Raw genomic sequence first — 20,709 nt, 5'->3', positions numbered from 1 at the left:
TGCTATTAAAAGGTCATTGGTGACTTTAACTAATGCTGTCTCTGTGCTATGATGAGCTCTGAAACCCAACTGAAAAACCTCAAATAACTTATTGTCTTGTAAGAATTCACACAGCTGACTGGAAACTGCTTTCTCTAAAAGCTTTGACAGGAATGGAAGGTTTGAAATTGGCCGATAGTTAGCCAAGACATCAGGATCTAATGTTGGTTTTTTGAGAAGCGGTTTAATGACTGCTGTTTTAAAAGACTTGGGTACATAGCCTGTGAGTAGGGATAGATTAATTATATTTAGCAAAGCAATACTGATTGAGGGGAAGACTTCTTTAAGTAGCTTAGTTGGGACCGGGTCTAAGAGACAAGTGCACGGTTTAGATGAGGCAATAGCTGCACTAATTTGCTGCAAGTTAATGGGGGTGAAGCTATCCAAGTAACTATCAAGAGTAACAGCCGTATCTCTACTTCCATTGCCAGGGGGGGGGGGGGGGTCAATGCCACACGAAGGCAGACACTGACGAATGACGTCCCTAATCGATTCGATTTTGGTACTGAAGAAGTTCATGAAGTCTTCACTACTGAGACCTGTCGGGACAAAAGGGTCAACAGAGCTGGCGCTTTGTGTTAGCCTAGCTACGGTGTCAAAGAGAAACCTCGGATTAGATTTGTTCTCTTCTATTAGAGATGAGAAATATGCACCTCTTGCCTTGCGGAGCGTCTTCCTGTACATTTTCAGGCTGTTTTTCCAGATTAAACAAGACTCCTCCAATTTAGTTGAGCGCCACCTTCTCTCCAGTCTTTGGGATGTTTGTTTTAACAATCTAATCTCAGAATTGAACCACGGAGCTTTCCTTCTTGGTTTTAGTTTTTTAATTCTTAAGGGGGCGATGGAGTCAAGCGTCGTGCGCATCAAGTCCCCAGCACCACCTAAAGATGATCTATGTGGGAGGGGCTAAAGTTACCACACGACTCCTCAGTAATGTTAAGGCTTGATAAAGAGTTTAATGCTGACGGGATCACTTCTTTGAATCTAGCAATAGCACCATCAGACAGACATCTAGTCAAGGCAGTTCTGTTTGATGGAACGTAGTCCAATAATACAAAACGTAAAAGTGATGAACTTGTGGTCTGATAAAAAAGGGTTCAGTGGAAATACAATTAATTGATCAATATCAATACCATACGTGAGAACCAGATCCAAGGCATGATTAAAGCTGTGGGTGGGTTCGTTCACTATCTGGGAGAAGCCAATTGAGTCCAGTAATGAGAGGAAGGCAGTAGCAAGGCAGTCGTCACTGACATCTACATGAATGTTAAAATCTCCCACAACAAGTATCTGTTCTGCTTTCAGAACTAAGCTTGTTAAACATTCAGAACATTCTGACATGAATTCAGAGTCTGGGCCTGGAGGGCGGTAAACTATAACAATCAGGACTGGCTGGCTTGATTTCCATGTTGGGAGTGACAGACTAAGAATAAGACTCTCAAAGGAGGTATAGTTTAATTTAGGTTTAGTGTTAATCTGGAGCTCAGAGTTATAGATGGCTCCAACTCCACCTCCACGGCCGGCGTCTTGAGAAATGTGAGAGTTAACATAACTCTGAGGCGTGGCTTCATTTAAACTGAAATAATCTTCAGGACCCAGCCAGGTTTCAGTCAAAGAGAAAATATCAACATGCTGATCTGAGATCAGATCATTTATTAAAAATGCCTTTGACGCCAAAGAGCGAATATTCAAAAGTCCACATTTAATGGTTTTACTATTATTAATTTCTGTGGCAGCAGTTTTTATTTTTATAAGGTTTCCAGGAGTAACACGTCTCCTGTACAATTTAACAACCTTAGGGGGTCGGGGAACAGACACCATCTCTATAGACACCATCTCTATGGGGTTCTGTGTGGGGTTCTGGATGGGGTTCTGGGTGGGTGACTGATCCAGAGGACGCTCAGAGATGGGTGTAGGACTACATCTCTGACTCCTGGTCCCGACTCTGGATTGTCAGGGTTTTGGTTGTCTAACAAACTCGGTCAGATTGCTAGAAATGAGAGCTGCGCCAGCAAACGTAGGATGGACACCGTCTCTCCTAATAAGACCAGGTTTTCCCCAGAATGTCTGCCAGTTATTTACAAAGCCCACGTTGTTTTCCGGACACCACCTAGACAGCCAGCGGTTGAATGACGACATGCGGCTAAACATATCGTCACTCGTCAGATTGGGGAGGGGGCCAGAGAAAACTACGGAGTCCGACATAGTCCTAGCAAAGCTACACATGACTCAATATTAATTTTTGTGACCTCCGACTGGCGTAGCCGGACGTCATTAGTGCCGACGTGGATTACAATCTTACGGTATTTACGTTTAGCTTTCGCCAGCAACTTCAAATTTGATTCAATGTCGCCCGCTCTGGCCCCCGGGATACACCTCACTATGGCCGCTGGAGTCGCTAGCTTCACGTTTCTGAGAATGGAGTCACCAATCACCAGAGTACTGTCCTCAGCAGGTGTGTTGCTGAGCGGGGAAAATCTATTAGAAACGTGAACGGGGCGGTGGTGAACCGTAGCGGGCTTCGGACTATGCTTCCTCCGAACAGTCACCCAGCCGCCTTGGTGTCCCGGCTGCTCGGGAGCAGCCGGGAGACGGTTAGCGGCTCGGTCCGCACCGCTAAGGGAGGGCTGGCTAGCTATCGAAGCTACTGGATTCGCTTCTATGGTGCGGAACCGTGTCTCTAAATCATTTAGCCTCGTCTCCAACATAGCAAATAGACTACACCTCTTACACGTTTCGCTGTCAGTAAAGGAAGCAGAGGAGAAGCTAAACATTTGACACACTGAGCAGGACAGCGGAGAGGCAGAGGGAGAAGCCATCGCTAGCTAGCTAGCGGTGCTAAAAGCGATTCGATAGTTAGCTTATCAAACCAAAGGAGAAACGCCCCAAAGAGTTGCGAAAGTTGGCGGCGTTAATCCGCTAACAATAAATAGGACAGGGAGTGATGCAATACGCTCACCGGGGTACGTCAGTCTCTCATGCCAGGGTGCTTCTCGAATGGATGTCATGTCCTGTACCACCACACCACACACCACAATGAGTACAATTCCTGTGTCACCTCTGAAACGTCCCAGATGTACATTCAAAGAGGGGGCGGAGCCGAGCAGTGCAACCCTTCATAAACAACAACCCTCAGAAGATGTCGGGATGTCTTGTGTGGGCCTCCATAGTCCAACAACCACAAAGCACGAGTGCCTGGGACGTCAGATGGAGACACGTGGTGTCTCATCTAGAGGTCAGCTCGTTCGTCAGTACCTCATTCAGGGTTTCAGTGACTGTGTGGAGTCGCACATGAAAGCTATCAAGAAGCTACAACAACATTTCAGAGACTGACCTCTGGGATTACGGTCAGGAATCTCATCTTCTGAGTGTCGTGTTCCCCTTTAAACCCTTCATATTGTTCACAATTATTAAACACAAGAATGTCTTTTTGGCTACACGAACCCCCAAAAGCTGTTGAGGTAAGTGTTTCCCCTTCTGGCAAGCCCTGGTCGGGTTGGTTCCTGTTCTGTAGAAGCTGAACGACTTGCTCCAGCTCCACGGCTGACCAGGCTGGGTGGGTGGGTAAGGGTCACACAACTCCACTTTGGAACGGCGTGGAGCTCAGCATGCTGATCTGTGTAGCATGAAACCCGGCGCCGGGCGCCGGACGCCGGACGCCACTCCCAGGCAGGGTTAGCTGGAGGAAGAGAGAAAGAAGCTAGCTTTGTCTCAGAAAATAGCAAAGCTGCATGCAGACCTCCACGTATGACAGGAGATCAAGCACAAATGGAGCGTTACTCATCTTCTGTGGGTTAGATGTGCTCTAGATCAAAGTCAGAGCACAAATGGAGCGTTACTCATCTTCTGTGGGTTAGATGTGCTCTAGATCAAAGTCAGAGCACAAATGGAGCGTTACTCATCTTCTGTGTGTTAGATGTGCTCTAGATCAAAGTCAGATGCACGAAGACGAGCCTATAACGAGTCCTCGCTCCACTGGCAACAAAAAAACCATCAGACATCATCAAAGCTTATATTTTAACCATCAAGACTAGATGGTCAGGAGCCCCAACAAACATGCATGGCCACAGGCCGCCACCACCACCATAGCAAGCAGTCAACCAGGACCGTGTCTGAACGTTCGGTGCAGCAAAGACACTTTGTGGTTGGAAACCAAAACACACATTTAGGAATGTAATGCTTCACGGGGAATAATGTGGTGTCCCCTGTCACCCTGTTTACGCTTTATATCAGTGGTCCCCAAACTACGGCCCGCCCCCCTGAACAATCCCAGATTAAAAGATAAAAAAAGGAAAGAAAAGAAAAATCTTTTTTTTTTTTATATTTGGAATTATTATTTTCCTTTCCATACAACATGAGTAGCCGGTGGGGGGGGGGGGGGGGGGGGGTCAATAATGGTATGGGGTGCATTTAAGAGGGGTCATTAATTCAATCTTTTGTTTCCTAAAATTAATATTGATAGTGGAGAATATATTAATTCTGAAGAAAAGCATCCTTCCTTTTCAGACGACCAGAAAGGTCATGTTCCCCGGACTTCTGGAAGGAAGTGACGTCATGCCGTGTGTTTTTGTACGCATTACCATCTCTGTCTGTCGTAGAGAGGTCTCACTCTGTGCCACGGCGTAACTCCAGATCTGACCAAAAGAAATGACAATAACGATCCATATCCTGATCGAGTCAGCAAGCACGTGATCGGACTCGGCCGGGCTGAGGTCTGAGTAGATCCACTCTCTGGAGGCTACAAACGTATTACTGAAAGTATGAAGAATGAAATCGAAGCGAATCGAACTTGGAGAACGATAATGGATCAGAGGGACGTTAATATCCATTTCCTCCAATGAAAAGAAAATCAGACAACTAAAACAAAAGAAATTGGAGGAGGAGTTTAAGAAACTTCAAAAGGAACTTTCCAAAAACCTTCAGGAGGCAACGAAAACTAAAATCAAGATACTACAAGGAGAATTGGATGATTTGAACACACAAGAAACACAAAAGAAACTTCTCTTCATTTAAACGACCAAAGCAAAACAACAAGCACACAGAACGATTCACTAAATACGCCGAAAATATCCATCAACGCTGTAAAAACTATTGCCCCAAAACCGAAAAACTGCCCCCCCCCTTCATGGAAAGACAATTATTTCAGTCATTCCTAAAGAACGAGGGGAATTACCGGCCCCAAAGGGCTCTTTGTGGTGGGGGCTCCTTTCATCTGAACTACTTTTGTGTTCAAAACGTGCACGACCTCCCCCCTGGGTGAACTCAGCCCCCCCCCGTAGGTCAGAAGATAAACTACACGCATCCCCGATAACACGTTTTACACATTTTGCCGTTGAATGTTGGCAGCTCAGCAAACAGCGCTGCAGTCATCACTGTTTGATGCCTTTAATGCCCCCACCTGCTCTTGCTGGTCGGGGGCGGGCGACTGGGCCTCCTCGTGGACTGGCTGGGCTGGACTTTCATGGAGGTGCGTGGCGAGCAGCGTGCAAACTGCTCTGCTGGGGGCGGTTTCTTGGGGATCTTCTTGACCAGTCGACTGACCCACTTCTGTTGCTCCTCCTGGGATAGGGCCAGCAGCAGGAGGTTTTTGGCCGTAGACACATCATAGTTCACTGGGGGGGGGGGCAGAGCCAGAGCGCATTAGTCATGAATCACCGTTAATTAATAGACAGGCCCACCTTTGCATGGCGCGACGATGTCCTCCTTCTTCTCCATGTGGTCTTTGTGACACTTGATGTGGCAGCGGCGGCACTCCAGGGCAGGCGGGGGCTTGAACATGTTCCACAGCGGCTTGGTGCAGGCCTCGCAGCTAGCAGGGAAGTGGTAGAGCGTGGGGACCAACTCGTGGCCCTTGTGGCAGATGTAGCTGGACTTCTCTCCACAGGCCAGCGGCTCCACGGGGAACTCCTGCTCCTTTTTGCTCTCGCCCTCATTGGCATAAAGAATCTGGAACATTGACAACACAATTGTGTGTCTCAAATAAACAAAGACGATCAGCAAGAGTCAGGATTCCAACAGTAGATCACGGAAGCAGACCTGGAATATCCTCGGGATCTCTTTGGCGTCGGCACGGTACACATCGGTTTGGGTGACGGGCCTCACGTGGAACAGTTTGCTGTGTGAAGACAAAACCATCATTCCTACAGGACGCAGTGAGACCCGTCCCCGTCTGTCTTCTCAGCAGAGGTGGACAAGCTGCTCTACTCACTCTATATCTAGCACCATGTAGGGAATGGACTGCTCCTTGTCTTGCTCGTTGCTGTAGAAGAGACTCTTCTTGCTGCTCACAACGACATACTAAAGCAACAGACGTGGGACCGTCTCCACCCGGACCCCGTTTGATCAGCAGGAAGTGATGTCACAACGCGTGTCCCGTCTCCACCCGGACCCCGTTTGATCACCAGGAAGTGATGTCACAGCGCGTGTCCCGTCTCCACCCTGACCCCGTTTGATCAGCAGGAAGTGACGTCACAGCGCGTGTCCCGTCTCCACCCGGACCCCGTTTGATCAGCAGGAAGTGATGTCACAGCGCGGGTCCCGTTTCCACCATGACCCCGCATTAACTAATCTGATCCAGATTCAGGTTTAGAGCTGCATCTGCAGGACAGACAGCATCCAAAAACACAACAGACTCTGTCCTCAAAGAGGAAGACGAGTAAAAACATACGAAGAGGAGGAGGAAAAACAGAACGGACAGAGATCAGGTTTCTCATCTGAAGAACATGATTCAACCGTCCGAAATACGACACCGCTGCAGAAACACTGAAACACTGAAGCCCAGCGACATTCAGCAGGAAACGACAACGGTTCCGTTCAATTGTTAGGAACGTAGAACCTTTAAATCTCCACGCCGACGGGGTTCTGATAGTCCAAGGCCTTGAAATTAAAAAGCAGAACCTTTCCGGGAATTCCAGGCCCACGTTCTCACGCCAACAGAAACGACAGCTGAATGTCATGTGACCCGAACACAAACATCAGGTTCTGGAACAAACACGGTTCTACTCTCAGTCAGAGGTTCTCATCAGGTTAACATTTGAACACTCGTTCACCCCACACTGAGAAAATCCTGATCTCATTCTGACAAAAACACACAATGCAGACGGAGGCGTGTCAATGTGTGTGTGTGTGTGTGTGCGTGTGCGTTCGTGTGAGGTAATGTCAGAATATCAGGCCCATTTAATTGAAGACACACACATTGGTTAAATATCAACTGGAATCATTAAAAAACCCAGAATCCTGTGTGAGCCGGGGGGGGGGGGGGTCTATCCGACACACCCTGATCCGTGTGACGTCACCCTGCACACCTGAGTCAGGGGGTCAGAGGTCATGCGACAGACAGGTCAGGACCTACCAGCTGTTTCCTAAGCAGAAGGATGTTGTCCTCCAGCAGCTTCTCCTCGGAGCTCAGGTGAGACTCCTTTTGCTGCTCCTCCTGCTGCAGGTCCAAAGCGGTCCGGACGAGCTCCTCCTGCCGCTGACGCAGGTACTCCAGCTCACCGAGTCCGGACCCGGTGGCCTCCAGCCTCTCCCGCACCGAGCGCAGCCGCTCCGCCGCCTCCGCATCCGCCTCTGCGGAAGGAGACATCTGCCCCATCAGTGGGTCCGGTGTGACGTCAGGGTCTCTGCGGCGTCAGTGTGCGGACATCAGCGAGGTGAAGACATTCCGTCGGTCCAATCAGAGGGACCCGGCTTTATCGGACCCAGGACCTCACTCTGGTCTTCTTTGCATCTCCCCAATATCAACTGGTGAGCCGACGGTGCCGCTGCGGCCGAACAGGTGAAATGAATCCGGTGACTGGTCCCGGGTGCAGAAGGTGAGCTGTCCAGGTGAGCTGTCCAGGTGAGCGGATCCGTCCGAGCGCAGCGGACAGTCGGCGTGAACTCCGCTCCGCTGCAGCTCCTCCAGAAACTTCGTCCAGACGGACCCACATCGCACCGTAGTGTACGATACGCCCCGCCCATCCACGCTGACGTGCCCAGCTGATAAAAACTACAATGGAACAAACACTTCCTGCAGCCCACCTTCAAAATAAAACGCTCCATGAGTTCTTTGTACCGCGACCCTAAACAGCTGCAGCTCAGGAGGTCGATTAACGTTTGCAGCTGCAGCTGTTTAGGTCTGGATATTTCACATGGAGAGCACATACCTCAGAATCAGAATCAGAATCAGAATCAGAATCAGAAGTGGTTTATTGCCATTGTCAGTGAGGGTTCACAGACTAGGAACGTTTCTCGGTGAAGTCGTGCTACATCTAACATTAAGGACAAAATACAAAGACCATACAGGTACAAACATCAACAGCAGCCGGAGTGGTTACACAGATGTGTACTAGCAGCAGTAAACTATCGTCATCACGCAGTGCAAATGGAAAAGTGCAAGTTGTATTCAGGAGTCCGGGACAGAATTATTAAGTGTTCATTAGTCTTACGGCTGAGGGAAAGAAGCTGTTCTTGTGGCGGGAGGTTCTGGTCCGGATGGACCGTAGCCTCCTGCCTGAGGGGAGAGGGTCAAAGAGTCCATGTCCAGGGTGAGAAGGGTCGGCTGTGATCCGACCTGCACGCCTCCGAGTCCTGGAGACATGCAGGTCCTGGAGCGATGGCAGCTTGCAGCCGATCACCTTCTCCGCAGCACGTACAATGCGCTGCACTCTGTGTCTGTCCCTGGTGGTGGCGCCAGCGTACCACACGGTGATGGAGGAGGTGAGGACGCACTCCACGATGGAGGTGTAGAACTGCACCAACATCTGGGTTGGCAGCTTGAGTTTCCTCAGCTGTCGCAGGAAGTACATCCTCTGCTGAGCCTTCTTGATGAGGGAGCTGATGGTCGGCTCCCACTTGAGGTCCCGGGTGATGGTGGTGCCCAGGAAGCGGAAAGAGTCCACGATGGAGATGGGGTAGGGGAGTATGTGAGGGCGAGGGGGGGCGGTGGGGCTGTGACTTTCCTGAAGTCGACAATCATCTCCACTGTTTTCTGGCTGTTCAGCTCCAGGTTGTTGCTGCGACACCAGGACACCAGCCGGTCCACCTCCCTCCTGTAGGCCGACTCATCACCGTCCGAGATGAGCCCGATGAGGGTGGTGTCGTCTGCAAACTTAATCAGTTTGATGGACTGATGGCCAGAGGTGCAGCAGTTGATGTACAGGGAGAAGAGCCAGGGGGAAAGTACACAGCCCTGGGGGGATCCGGTGCTGATAGTCAGGGTGTCCGAGACCGTAGACCCCAGCCGCACATGCTGCCTCCGCTCCGTCAGGAAGTCGGTGATCCACCAGCAGAGGGAGTCGGGCACGTCGAGCTGGAGCAGCTTGTCCTGGAGCAGCTCTTCACATGGAGAGCAAATACCTCCACCACGGCAGTCAGTCTATCATTAGCCCATCTCCCGATGAGACTGGCGCGAACCTCAAAAGGGGGGGTCGCAGGCCATTTGGAAGGAGAGGTGGAGGATGCGGACGGGGCGGTGGGACAGCCGTGGATGGAGGTGCTGTCGGCCTATGGCGGCGCGGAGGTGGGGCCCAGTCCTCCATTGGTGCCGGTCCAGAGGGACCCGCGAGTGCCAAACTCAGATAGAGATGAGAAGAAAGGAGAGGAAGAAAGGGATTGTTATCAGAACAAGGTGGGGGAACGGAGACTGCAGGTTTAGAATCAAAATTGATTTGATTAGGGGGTACCTCGGTTATACTGGCTACCTGATCATTCACTTTAATTTCTGCTTTCCATGTTTCCTTTGGTTTCCCTTTTTCTATACGGAGGCGGCTCTCTGTCTCCCACATTTTAAGGCATTTATTACGTTCCTCCCATGCAGCTAATTCAGCAGTCTTTGCCGAATTCTTCTGGAGCAGTACAGTTTTCTCCAGGTCAACCTTACTTCTTAAAACGGCCAGCTGGCGACTACTCAGGCTCCCAGTGTTCGGGAAGCCATATCGAGATACGAAATGCGGGAGACAGTTAACACTTTCCTTACCGTATTTCCTTTGCATGTCGACATTATTGGTGATGTCCAGACTACCTGATCATCAGGATCCGTAATTTGTCTGCTGCCTGAAGATCCCATCTCCAGCTTGTTTGCTTTCCAGATATTCAATACCTAATCAGAATACCTCCGACGGGCTGTGTTAGTAGCAACCCGTCCAGCTTGCCACAGCCAGATATTCAATACCTAATCAGAATATCTCGGGCGAGCAGTACATCAATAACCAACCAGACGTCTCTAGTTGGCCATCAGCAAGGACGCGCGGTGCCTCGGCCAGATACTCAGTACCTAATCAGAATACCTCGGGCGGGCTGTGCTTGCTGACGTTACCCCTTTCTCACTCAGAGGCCCCGGGGGCTTGTCACTCGGAGTCCTGAAGACCGGCGTCTCGTCTGGACATCAATATCCTAATTAGAATTATGAGGAAAATGGAAGGCAGTTAATAATTGAAAACATTAAGTTTTTCTTACCAGTAAGTCGTTGGAGGCTTCCTTTTCTTTTATTTAGACCCGTGGTGGCGACCAGAAGTCAGCGTGAACAGTCCTCTCTCCGTAACGCTGATCGGACTCAGAGGCAGATCTGCTACAGACCTGGTGGCCTTCGCTGTTCACCCAGGCTCCGGCGACCAGCCAGGGAATCCCACTTCTGACACCAAGTTGTGTTGGCAGTTTTCTGTTACTTTGAATAATTGTATAATAAAGACACATGATTACGTAAGATTGGTCTTTAATTATTTTACCAAGGCCTTGGGGCTTCAGTCATACAAGCAGAGCACCGGTTGTCCGACTGAAGCCAAGGGCAGTGAGCACATCTCGCTTATATAGGCACACATTCTTTGGTTCTCGGAACAGCAGGCAGGTGTTTATAAAGGGAAATTCTAAGTAACAATGTGGGAGGAAGTCATAATTTCTGAGTGTCAAACACGGAGACGCAGTCCAGAACTGTTTATCACGAAAACTCTGCCGCACACGAAGGTCTTTCGGTGAAGCGTGAACGGGAACCTCTGCAGACAGTTATTGTCTGTCTAATTGTCTGTCTGTCACCAGTTAATTATAGTATTATTAACTGGTGAAAGCCAAGATCTGTGCATTTTCGCGTGGTCATTAATATAACTACTATGTAATCACGAAGTTACAGGCGATATTTAGTCGAACTAATAACCTTATTTTGAGTAGATTCTCTGACCACGTTGCATGCTCGCTGATCCTTGCTAACGCGCTATGCTAACGTATAGCTGCTGATCTCCGTTTTCCGTGTGCAGGTTTGGACATGCAGCTGTGCAGATTGACATTTATATTTTTCTGTTCTGACCAGAATAAATGCAACGAGTGAAGGCTGTCAGACTACTGTCGTGCATCACCGCCAGCAGCCTGCAATTCACACACGTTACAACAGCACCCATCTCTGAGCAATTCACCGCCATGTGGTGTCCGAGTACCAGCAGTACCAGGACGCCACCGCCGAGGAGGCCGAGTTTGAGGAAGAGGAAGAGGAAGAGGGAGAGGAACAGGAAGAAGTCGCTTAAAATCCGAAATGCCGTATTTTTTGGACTCGAGGCTAAAAGCGCCTTATGTTTGAAAATCAACCCGTTCGTTGATGTTGCTCTTTATAATGAGCCGTGTTTTATGTTTCCAAAAAATACGGTACGTTTCATTTCACTTCCTCCCTTCCCATGATAAAATGGAATTCCTGTGTTCAGGGTCGTTGTTAACTTCTAGTGAAGTTTCTGTTTGGAATGTTCTTTTCAACATTGTGAACTGATTCCAGTGCAGTTATTGGTTTAAGTGGCCTTTCTGTTTTTGTTTAACATTGTTCATTAATTGTTAACGAGAGAGGTTTTTTGTTCAAATGTTTTGTGAATGCACTGAAGATTTGGCATCCTTGCATCTGTTTCATTATTTATTGCAAGAAGTTTGAGTAAAATATATTCCATAGATCTTTGTATGCCTGTTATTGTCCAGAACTGATTTAAGAGATTTCTGTAGCAGCAGTTCATAAAGAAACATTATCTCAAGGCGCTTCCTCTTTCACCGATTGGCAGAGCAAACGTTGTTAAAATGGTCGCGCTACCTAAGTATCTGTACTGTTCCAGAGCCTTCCGGTATTTATTCCCAGGGCTTATTTAAAAAATAACTCAATAATCATCTTTTCTTTACACGTCCGCAGAAACCTCGTGAATCTTCTTAGCCCAATAGTTTGTAAACAACTTTCTTCCTCCCTCAATGCAGGATACCACATTTTGGGTCTGGAAAAACATGAATGGCCTTTTTATTGATACCAAGTTTGCTTCATTTAAACAACTTTCTGACAAATGAGATTGATCTCCTTCCAGTTTCTTTAAATATGCGTCGCTTCAGGTTCCATTTCAGGGTTCCCAGACAATTTAGTTGAGGACCTGTTTTCTTATAACCCGACTAAAAAGAAAGCTGAGTTTAATTTCTCACTTGGACTCCACTTCTGCTGTGGCTATTTAAAGTGCGTGGGAGCAGGATCTCCAAATAAGAAATAGTGAGGAAGAATGGGGTTAACGTTTTGAGGAAGATTCATTCATCTTCAGAGTGTGAAAGACGTTCTCTTATTCAGTTCAAGGTGCTCCATCGGTCTCATCCAAATCCAAGCTTGCTAGAATTTATCCACACACTGACCCAAATTGCAAGAAGCCACGTTAATACAGATGCTTCGCTTTTGCCCTGAGACACAGCGATGATGGGCCGGTGTCTGTGAACTAGGAGTTAGGGTAGCCTTGAAACCGCTCACACTGCTTTTTGGGGTGGCGTTTGATGGGCTGGGATTACCAGTTTGGGGGTCGGAAACTTGTTGCCTCCTTGTTAGGTCGAAGGGCAATTAGTTGTTTTAGCACATCAACGGTATTTACAGGTGTGAAAGAGAAAGTGTCCTTTTTAGCACCTAGCTTCTCATAGTGAGTTTGGATGTGGTCAGAACCATACAGACCTGAATGCGGGGGGAGTTTGCTGACCAACAGGGTGGCAATAGTGGTGAAAAAGCTGTTAAAACAATTAGCTACCACCAACCTGTCGGTCTGGAGCGAACCACTTGAGTTAATGCAGATATTACTGGTTTTTGTTTGGAGTCTATTGCTGTCTGTGAACTAGGAGTTAGGGTAGCCTTGAAAGAGAGAACACATTTCCCCTGTTCTGGCATCTCTGCATTGGCTTCCTGTTAGGGAACGGATTGAATATAAAATCCTTCTACTTACTTTTAAAGCCCTCACTGGCCAGGCCCCTCCTTACCTTACAGAGATGATTATCCCGTATTGCCCCACTAGGACCCTGCGGTCCCAAAACGCTGGCCTGCTCGTGGTTCCAAAAATTTCCAAGAGCAGACAGGGGGGCAGAGCTTTCAGTTATCAAGCTCCTTTATTGTGGAATCGGCTCCCCGTTTTGGTTCGTGAGACAGACACCATCTCTATGTTCAAGAGTAGATTAAAGACTTTCCTTTTTAACAAAGCTTATAACTAATCGATGCAGTAATCAGTATAATCAATCTGCTGTCATTAGGCAGCATTGGTGGCTTAACATCATGACACACTGAGCTCCTCCCTCTTTATCTGATTATTTATGTTATAAATATATGTGTGCAATATGTCTCTATTCCCCGTAGTCTTGTTCGCTCTCTCCCGCTGTTTGTCCCTCTCTCTCTTTCAGGTCCTTCTGTCCGTGGTGCTGCAGAACCTGGACCTGTGTCCCTCAACACTGAAGTCCACGTCGCTAGTCCTTCTGTCCGTGGTGCTGCAGAACCTGGACCTGTGGCCTCAGCGCTGATGTCCACGTCGCTAGCATTAGCATTTAGTTTTTGTCTGCTCCTGCTCTGTCTCACTATCACTTCCCTATCCATCTCCTTGACTCGTCTCCGACCTGCCATTCTCTCTCTCTCTCTCTCTCTCTCTCTCTCTCAACCCAGCCGGCCAGACAGATGGCCGTCCACCATGAGCCTAGGTTCTGTCCAAGGTTTCTGCCCGTTAAAGGGAAGTTTTTCCTTGCCTCCGTTGCTCTTGTGGGTCAAGTTGGGTTCTGTGTTTCCCTGCAGGTCTTTCCCTGCTAATCATGTAAAGTGCTTTGAGATGACTTTATGTTGTGATCTGGCGCTATATAAATAAAACTGAATTGAATTGAATTGAATTCTATCCAGGTATACTTGACTGAAGTATACCGACTCACTGCTCTTCACCCGTTACACATCGAGCCTTCAGCCATTCGACCAACGAGCAGCACTATTCCAACGAAAGCTTTTCTCAACGTATTGTCTGTGTCCTGATATATTTGTAATGTGACCAAACTGTGTGTATGTGGCTTACACGGCGGCTGGAGAGTGTGTGTGCGCAAAGTTGTCTGGCTTTAGCCAATCAGCATGTTTTAAACATATAAATATACAAAGTATATATTTTACATGCCGTACGTTTCACATTCTATTATTTATACAGCCTTGTCCACTTTGTATTTAAGGGTTCTCCATCCAGATCGCTGCCTTCTGGACGATCAGTGCTGGCTTGAAAAAAAAATGCTTTAAGCTGTAATTCTGTACAGATTTCCCGATGACCTTAAGTATTAAATGCAAAGTAAAGAAGTCTTCATGTTTGCTTTATTAAAATAATTCAGTATTTGTCATCCCGAGCATAAATTCTTTACGTGCTCTGTTTTGTCTCGTCTTTTATTCCACAGACAAATCCACTCATGTCAAGTTGTGGCAGATGTCTAGTCACAGAAGACGTGTGTAATTCATTCTGGGATGAGGACACTTAACCGGCTGCTCACAATGCTGTAATGTGCTGAGAGTGGACGATGGGATGAGCACGACCCACGCCGTCACCCGTCCTTCCTTTGGTAGTAAAGTGGACACAACGAACCGCACGAGAACTGTGGCAAATAGAAATCACGTTAAAGCATAACGTGCCTGCCTCTCCTGGTCGTCTGCAAGAAGTCCCGACATGAAAGTAGAACTATTTGTACGAACACGCGTGACAAACTATGTGGGAGGAATTCGGACTGATTAGATGAGTGTATTTTCCAGACTATAAGTCACACTTTTTTTCCATAGCTTGGCCGGTCCTGCGACTTATACGCAGGTGTGATTTATGCATATTAAAATATGTACAGAAACTCCCAGCTGTCTGCAGTTCAATCTCAAGTATTGCCTCAATTATTAATCTGGGCCTCGACCGATGTGTTTCTTATTCACGTTGATTTGCAAAATGATTGTGCAAATTTTTATGCCGCAACTCTGCATTTCTCTGAGCTGGAGACCGGCACAAGGGAGAAACTGGCTAACTACGTTAGCTCCGAAAAGAACAGCCAATCCATTTTTTCCAGCGATTTAATACATGGATTAAATACGACCTGTATACGTATTACGTTTTTAATACTCTTCCTTGATGCTGCATGTAATTATAATACTACCATTTAGAATTTTTATAATAAATATTAGGCAATGTTATCATGAAATAAGACCATGAAAGGGGCTGTTATGTCTTTTGTTCAAAGACATCCGTGAATTCATGTTTTGTATGTTTAAAAAGATGATTAAAAGTGTGAACAGGTTCGTGCTTCGTTGTATACAGTGTATTTGGATAGTGTTAAGAAAGCTATGTGTAAAAAGGTCCAGAGCGAGACATCATCTTATTTGGGGATCGTTTTTGATTCGAGCGCAGAGTGTGATGGCATATCCCTAAACCAAGTGCTCCTTAGTGGGCCCGATCTCAACACTCTGATTGGGGTGCTATTGGGGTTTCGGAAGGAGCCTACAGGTAGCAGCTGATAGCAGATATACAGCAAATGTTTTATTGCTTTGAGCTGAGCGGAGAACACAGAGAGACAGAGAGAACACTATCTTTGCTATCTCTGGTTCAAGGAAGCGATATCACTAAGAACGTAGTTGAGTACAGGCTGAAAGTTCATGTTTGTTCATGCCCATCGCCCGCTGTCGCCACCTACTGCATGAGGCGGGCAGCGCAAGCGGGTGAGGTAGAACATGGCATTGATGCTACAGTTTGTTGACATGGACTCACAGCAGTTGCCACGCCAGAAGATGCTATTGATCTGTTGACAAGAACCAAGAACATGTTAGCTGAATCTAATCTGAGACTTCAGGAAGTTGCATCAAATCGTAACCGAGTCATGGAAGCATTTCCTGTGGAGGACCGCGCAAAAGATTTAAGGGATTTGGACCTCGGAATAGATCCTCTCCCATTTCAGAGAAGCCTGGGGCTCTGTTGGAATCTGCAAACAGACAGCTTCACTTGCCATGTATCTGATGAGACCAAACCATTCACACGCAGGGGAGTGTTGTCAACAGTCCATAGCCCTTGGGTTTTGCTGCTCCCATAATCATAAGGCCCTCTGACGGTGTGATAATGGCCTGGCAGCACCTTGAGGGGTGTTACGGCTCCTCAGAGGATATTGAAGACGCACTCTTGAAGAAGGTAGAGGACTTTCTGAGCCGAACAAATAAATAACAACCTAATGGAACCCTTCTTTTAGAGTTACTGTGCTAAAGCAGATGGCGCACTAGCAGGGCTTGCATACCTAGACACAGCTCGAGACCAATAGTGGAAAAACTTCCCTTCAGCCTACAGGAAAGGTGGACAACTGTGGGGACAGAGCGCAGGGAGACTCACAAAGTGTCATTTCCTCCTTTTTCAGTTTTCATGCAGTTTGTTCAGCAACAAGCTAAAATGAGAAATTATCAAAGCATTGTTATGTCAAGCTATAAAAGTCAAGCTTCCACATGCTCAGGAAAGTCCATTCCTTACAACCGCAAAACCACTGCGTCAGTACACAGAACAGATGTTGCAGAGAAAAGCTGTTCTGGGACAAAGACAATTGAGGAACCAGATCGTGAGTGCCCAATCCATAAGAAGCCGCAGCCCCTCAAAAAATGCAAGATGTTCAGAGATAAAGCTATCAGGAACGATTTGCCTTTCTCAAGGAGCATCGCATTTGCTACAGGTGTTAAAGGTTCAGTGGAGCATATATACTTGGAGAAGAAGTCACAAACCTCAAGAACATTTCCTCGTGATTCTGACTCGTGTCCCTTCCTGCGTCCACGAAATGGCAATCCGAGTTTAGACAGTCGCCTCACGATGTCGACGACCTCGCATAAATCGGATCTGTTCTGTTCAACAGCAGACTTGTGGCTTCCAGAGCGTTTGGCTGCTACAGTTCCTGCAGATGCACTCTCTTTAAAGCTGTTCCATTTAACCAGTTCAGGTGTGCCTGGGAGGCTGCATGCTTGTTCAGTTTACGGCCCAATTCACTGTCACTGATGCCCGTGTGAAACGAGTCCCCCACGCCACCGTCAACCTGGAAGGGGCGGCATGCAAAACAGAAGACGGCATCCCTCCAAGAATATTTGTAATAGCAGAAAACAAACGCTTTGTTTTTCCAATAAATGTTGAGGGGTATTCCTGGCACCTGAGCAGTGTCACATGACTGCTCAAAAATTACTTTATCACGAAAAACTAAACAGGATTTTGATTTGTTTATTGGTTGTTTCATGAGTTATATTATATTTTTAAAAATTACAATAATTTAACAACAAAATATGTGTCAATCAGGGGCGCCGTTTTTCTGGTCGCGTCGAGACCAACTTGTCAAACTGGCAGGGAAACGACCAAACAGCTGACTGCATCTTGTTCTTCTGTATAACGTTGAACCTTGGACAATGACCGTCTTTGTGTATAAACATTGAATTATAGATGTTCGATAAGAATCTTAAAATTAGTTGTAAACTAAGGTTCTTCCGGCAGATGCTGACAAAAGGACATGTTCCTGCAGATTTCAGACTGGAATTAGTAAAATGACCTGTAAACAAGTTGAAACTGTCAGAACAAGCTTCTTCTGGCAGAGCCTGACAAAAAGACATGTTACTGCAGATTTCAGACTGGAATCAACAAAATGACCTGAAAACAAGTTGAAACTGGCAGAACAACCTTCTCCTCTTGCAGAAGGGCTGCCTCTACCTGTAAAGTGAGACAGCTGTCTGTTCTGATCTGGTGCAATATAACTTAAAATTAATTAAATGAATTATTTATTTATTTTTAAATTTTTAAATTTATTTATTTTTAAATTTATTTATTTTTAAATTCATTTATTTTTAAATTCATTTATTTTTCAATTTATTTATTTTTAAATTCATTTATTTTTAAATTCATTTATTTTTAAATTTATTTATTTTTAAATTTATTTATTATTTATTTATTTATTTATTATTATTTTTTTATGACTGAAGAGTTTTCCAGACGGACAGGAGACACTGTCTGGCCGGATGTGCTTGGCGAGAGACCTTCCGTGTGATTTTTGGAAATTATACACAGTGTTGGGAAACTAACTAGTAACTTAAATAATATTACTTTTTACCAGTAACGAGTAGTGTAACGAATTACTTTTTCATTTTTACTTTGTCACATTTACAAACCACATTACATACAAACCATATTAATAATTGATATAATACATACAAGCATTGAGTAATTTAATATTAGTTTTATTTGTCTTGTTAAATGTCGATGATTTATGTACGCAGAGGAGCAGCGGCTCTACTCCGAGCTCCTCCCGGATGGCTGAGCTTCTCACCCTATCTCTAAGGGAGAGCCCAGCCCCCCTACGGAGGAAGCTCATTTCAGCCGCTTGTACCCGGGATCTCGTTCTTTCGGTCACTACCCAAAGCTCGTGACCATAGGTGAGGGTCGGAGAACGGAGATCGACCGGTAATCGAGAGCTGGGCCCTTCCGGTTCAGCGCTCTCTTTACCATGACGGATCTGTGCACCGATCCGTCTGTCGATCTCCCGCTCCATCCTTCCCTCACTCGTGAACAAGAGCCCGGGATACTTGAACTCCTCCACTTGATATTTTTTCTGCTTTAGATTGTGATTGCCGAAATAATTTTACGTGCTTTAGCTGTCATTAACTGTGCATTTAGCTGTGTTCTTTAGTTTCTTTGACAGCGTATTTAGTTGGTGGGCACTGTTTTCTCATATAAACTATCCAATCGTCTACATGTAGGTGGCGATGAGTTGCCAGCTCATCTTAGTCTGCAGAATTTGAACCCACTGAATTAAAATTCAATGTGAGCTCACGGGCCGTTCAGTTCAGTTCATAAGCTCCGTCTATCGGTGACGAGCTTAGACGAGCTTATGAACTGAATTCACTTCAAGTCCTGGACTCCTTTGTAACGCTGCTGCTTTGCTTCCTGCTCTCCATTTCAGCATGATACGCCAACAGCATAGCGTTAATCGGTCGATAGTCTGGATCTTCCAATAATTTCTTGAAGGTTTTAGCATCATGATGCCGGACTTCCTCAGGTGTCAGAATTCGCTTTGGAACATTCTGTTCAGTGTCGGGCATGGGGTGTGCCCTCACAAAGGCCCGTATATGTCGATCTGCCATTTCTGGGGACTGGCAATATTTATCCCTCATCGCTTCCAGAAACTGTACATATAAATCTCCGTGAGTCGTCATATTGGAAACTACTCCTTGGTCTCTCAGATCAGATGTGTATATATAGGATTTCTCACCGTCATTGCTTTGATGTTAAAAATGAATTGATCTTTGGGTTTACAATGTGAACTCAAAGTTGGCTTTGATGTTCACCTCTTTTATGAATCAGAAACAACAAAGAAGAACAAAGCTAAATGGGTAAGATGAAGAAATGGGGTTTTCAATGTTAAAATTAAATATTTGTTTCTGACTCCATTCCGGATCCGATCCGGATGAAATTTGGTGGTGAGATAGAGACCCCCACCCTACATGGCTGTGTTAAATTCCATAAACATCAGTCAATAATCAACCGAGATATGGAGGAACACATTTTGAAGCTCCATTGACTGCAATGTTAACAAATATTTCAAAGTGATCCAGAATCCAGGATCTCTTCTGGATGATCACCAAAATCTAATAATCTGTTCCTGGTAACATTCCCAACATTTCCTGAAAATGTCATCCATCACTCCTCAGTGTTCCCCTAGCTCACTGGTTCTTAACCGGGGTTCGACCACGGAACGTGATTGGAGTCAGCGTCAATATAAAACATAAATAAAAAATAAATAAATACAATAATCTTTCCAGGAGGAGAATCTGCATGACTTTTGATGCCAAGTTGAGCAACTCTAGTCTCACACCGGCAACAATGAAGGAACACTTTTTGAAGCTACATGGAGATGGGGAATTGTTATTGCTAAGAAACACTGGAACGTTTAATACCATTTGTTACAACATATCTTTGTGAGCAATCCTTTGAGGATGCTGGACATAAAAACGAAGAAAAGGAACAGACTTTGCTGTGAACATGACATGAGAGCGGCACCAAGGTGAAGTCATTCATATCTGAACTGGTCTCAAAGGCAACAGCAGAATCACACTGATTTGCTGGTATGTAATTTCTTGTTAGTTCATGCACTGTGTTTGTTTTGTTCTTTGAAGAACGTGATGTTCATGCACGGTTCATTTTGTGCACCATTAAAAAAATCATGTACATGTCTTAAATTTGAAAAAAATCACATTTTAGAATAGAATAGCACTTTATTGTCATTTCACACGGTGATGCAATTAAATTAAGCATTTTTAGTTTTTCCCTAAAGAAGGGTTCGGTGAATGTGCATATGAAACTGTTGGGGTTCGGTACCTGCAACAAGGTTAAGAACCACTGATGTAACATCATCATTCGAGCGGGTCGGGACCTGGACGGACGT

At 46.1% G+C, this 20,709-nt stretch overlaps 1 protein-coding gene across 1 annotated transcript; it reads right to left on the bottom strand.

Annotated features, from left to right (window-relative positions):
• Window positions 1-1,992: 1,992 nt before the first annotated feature.
• Window positions 1,993-2,858, bottom strand: LOC137914852 (uncharacterized). The gene is given in 2 exon segments (XM_068758348.1): window positions 1,993-2,264; window positions 2,267-2,858. Coding segments are annotated over 2 exon segments (864 nt in total).
• Between the last annotated feature and the right edge of the window lie 17,851 nt (window positions 2,859-20,709).

The sequence above is a fragment of the Brachionichthys hirsutus genome, unplaced genomic scaffold (assembly GCF_040956055.1).
Source record: "Brachionichthys hirsutus isolate HB-005 unplaced genomic scaffold, CSIRO-AGI_Bhir_v1 contig_610, whole genome shotgun sequence".
Classification (NCBI taxonomy): domain Eukaryota; kingdom Metazoa; phylum Chordata; class Actinopteri; order Lophiiformes; family Brachionichthyidae; genus Brachionichthys; species Brachionichthys hirsutus.
The sequence above is the reverse complement of the archived record's forward strand: the minus strand, read 5'-3'. Positions and strand labels throughout refer to the sequence as shown.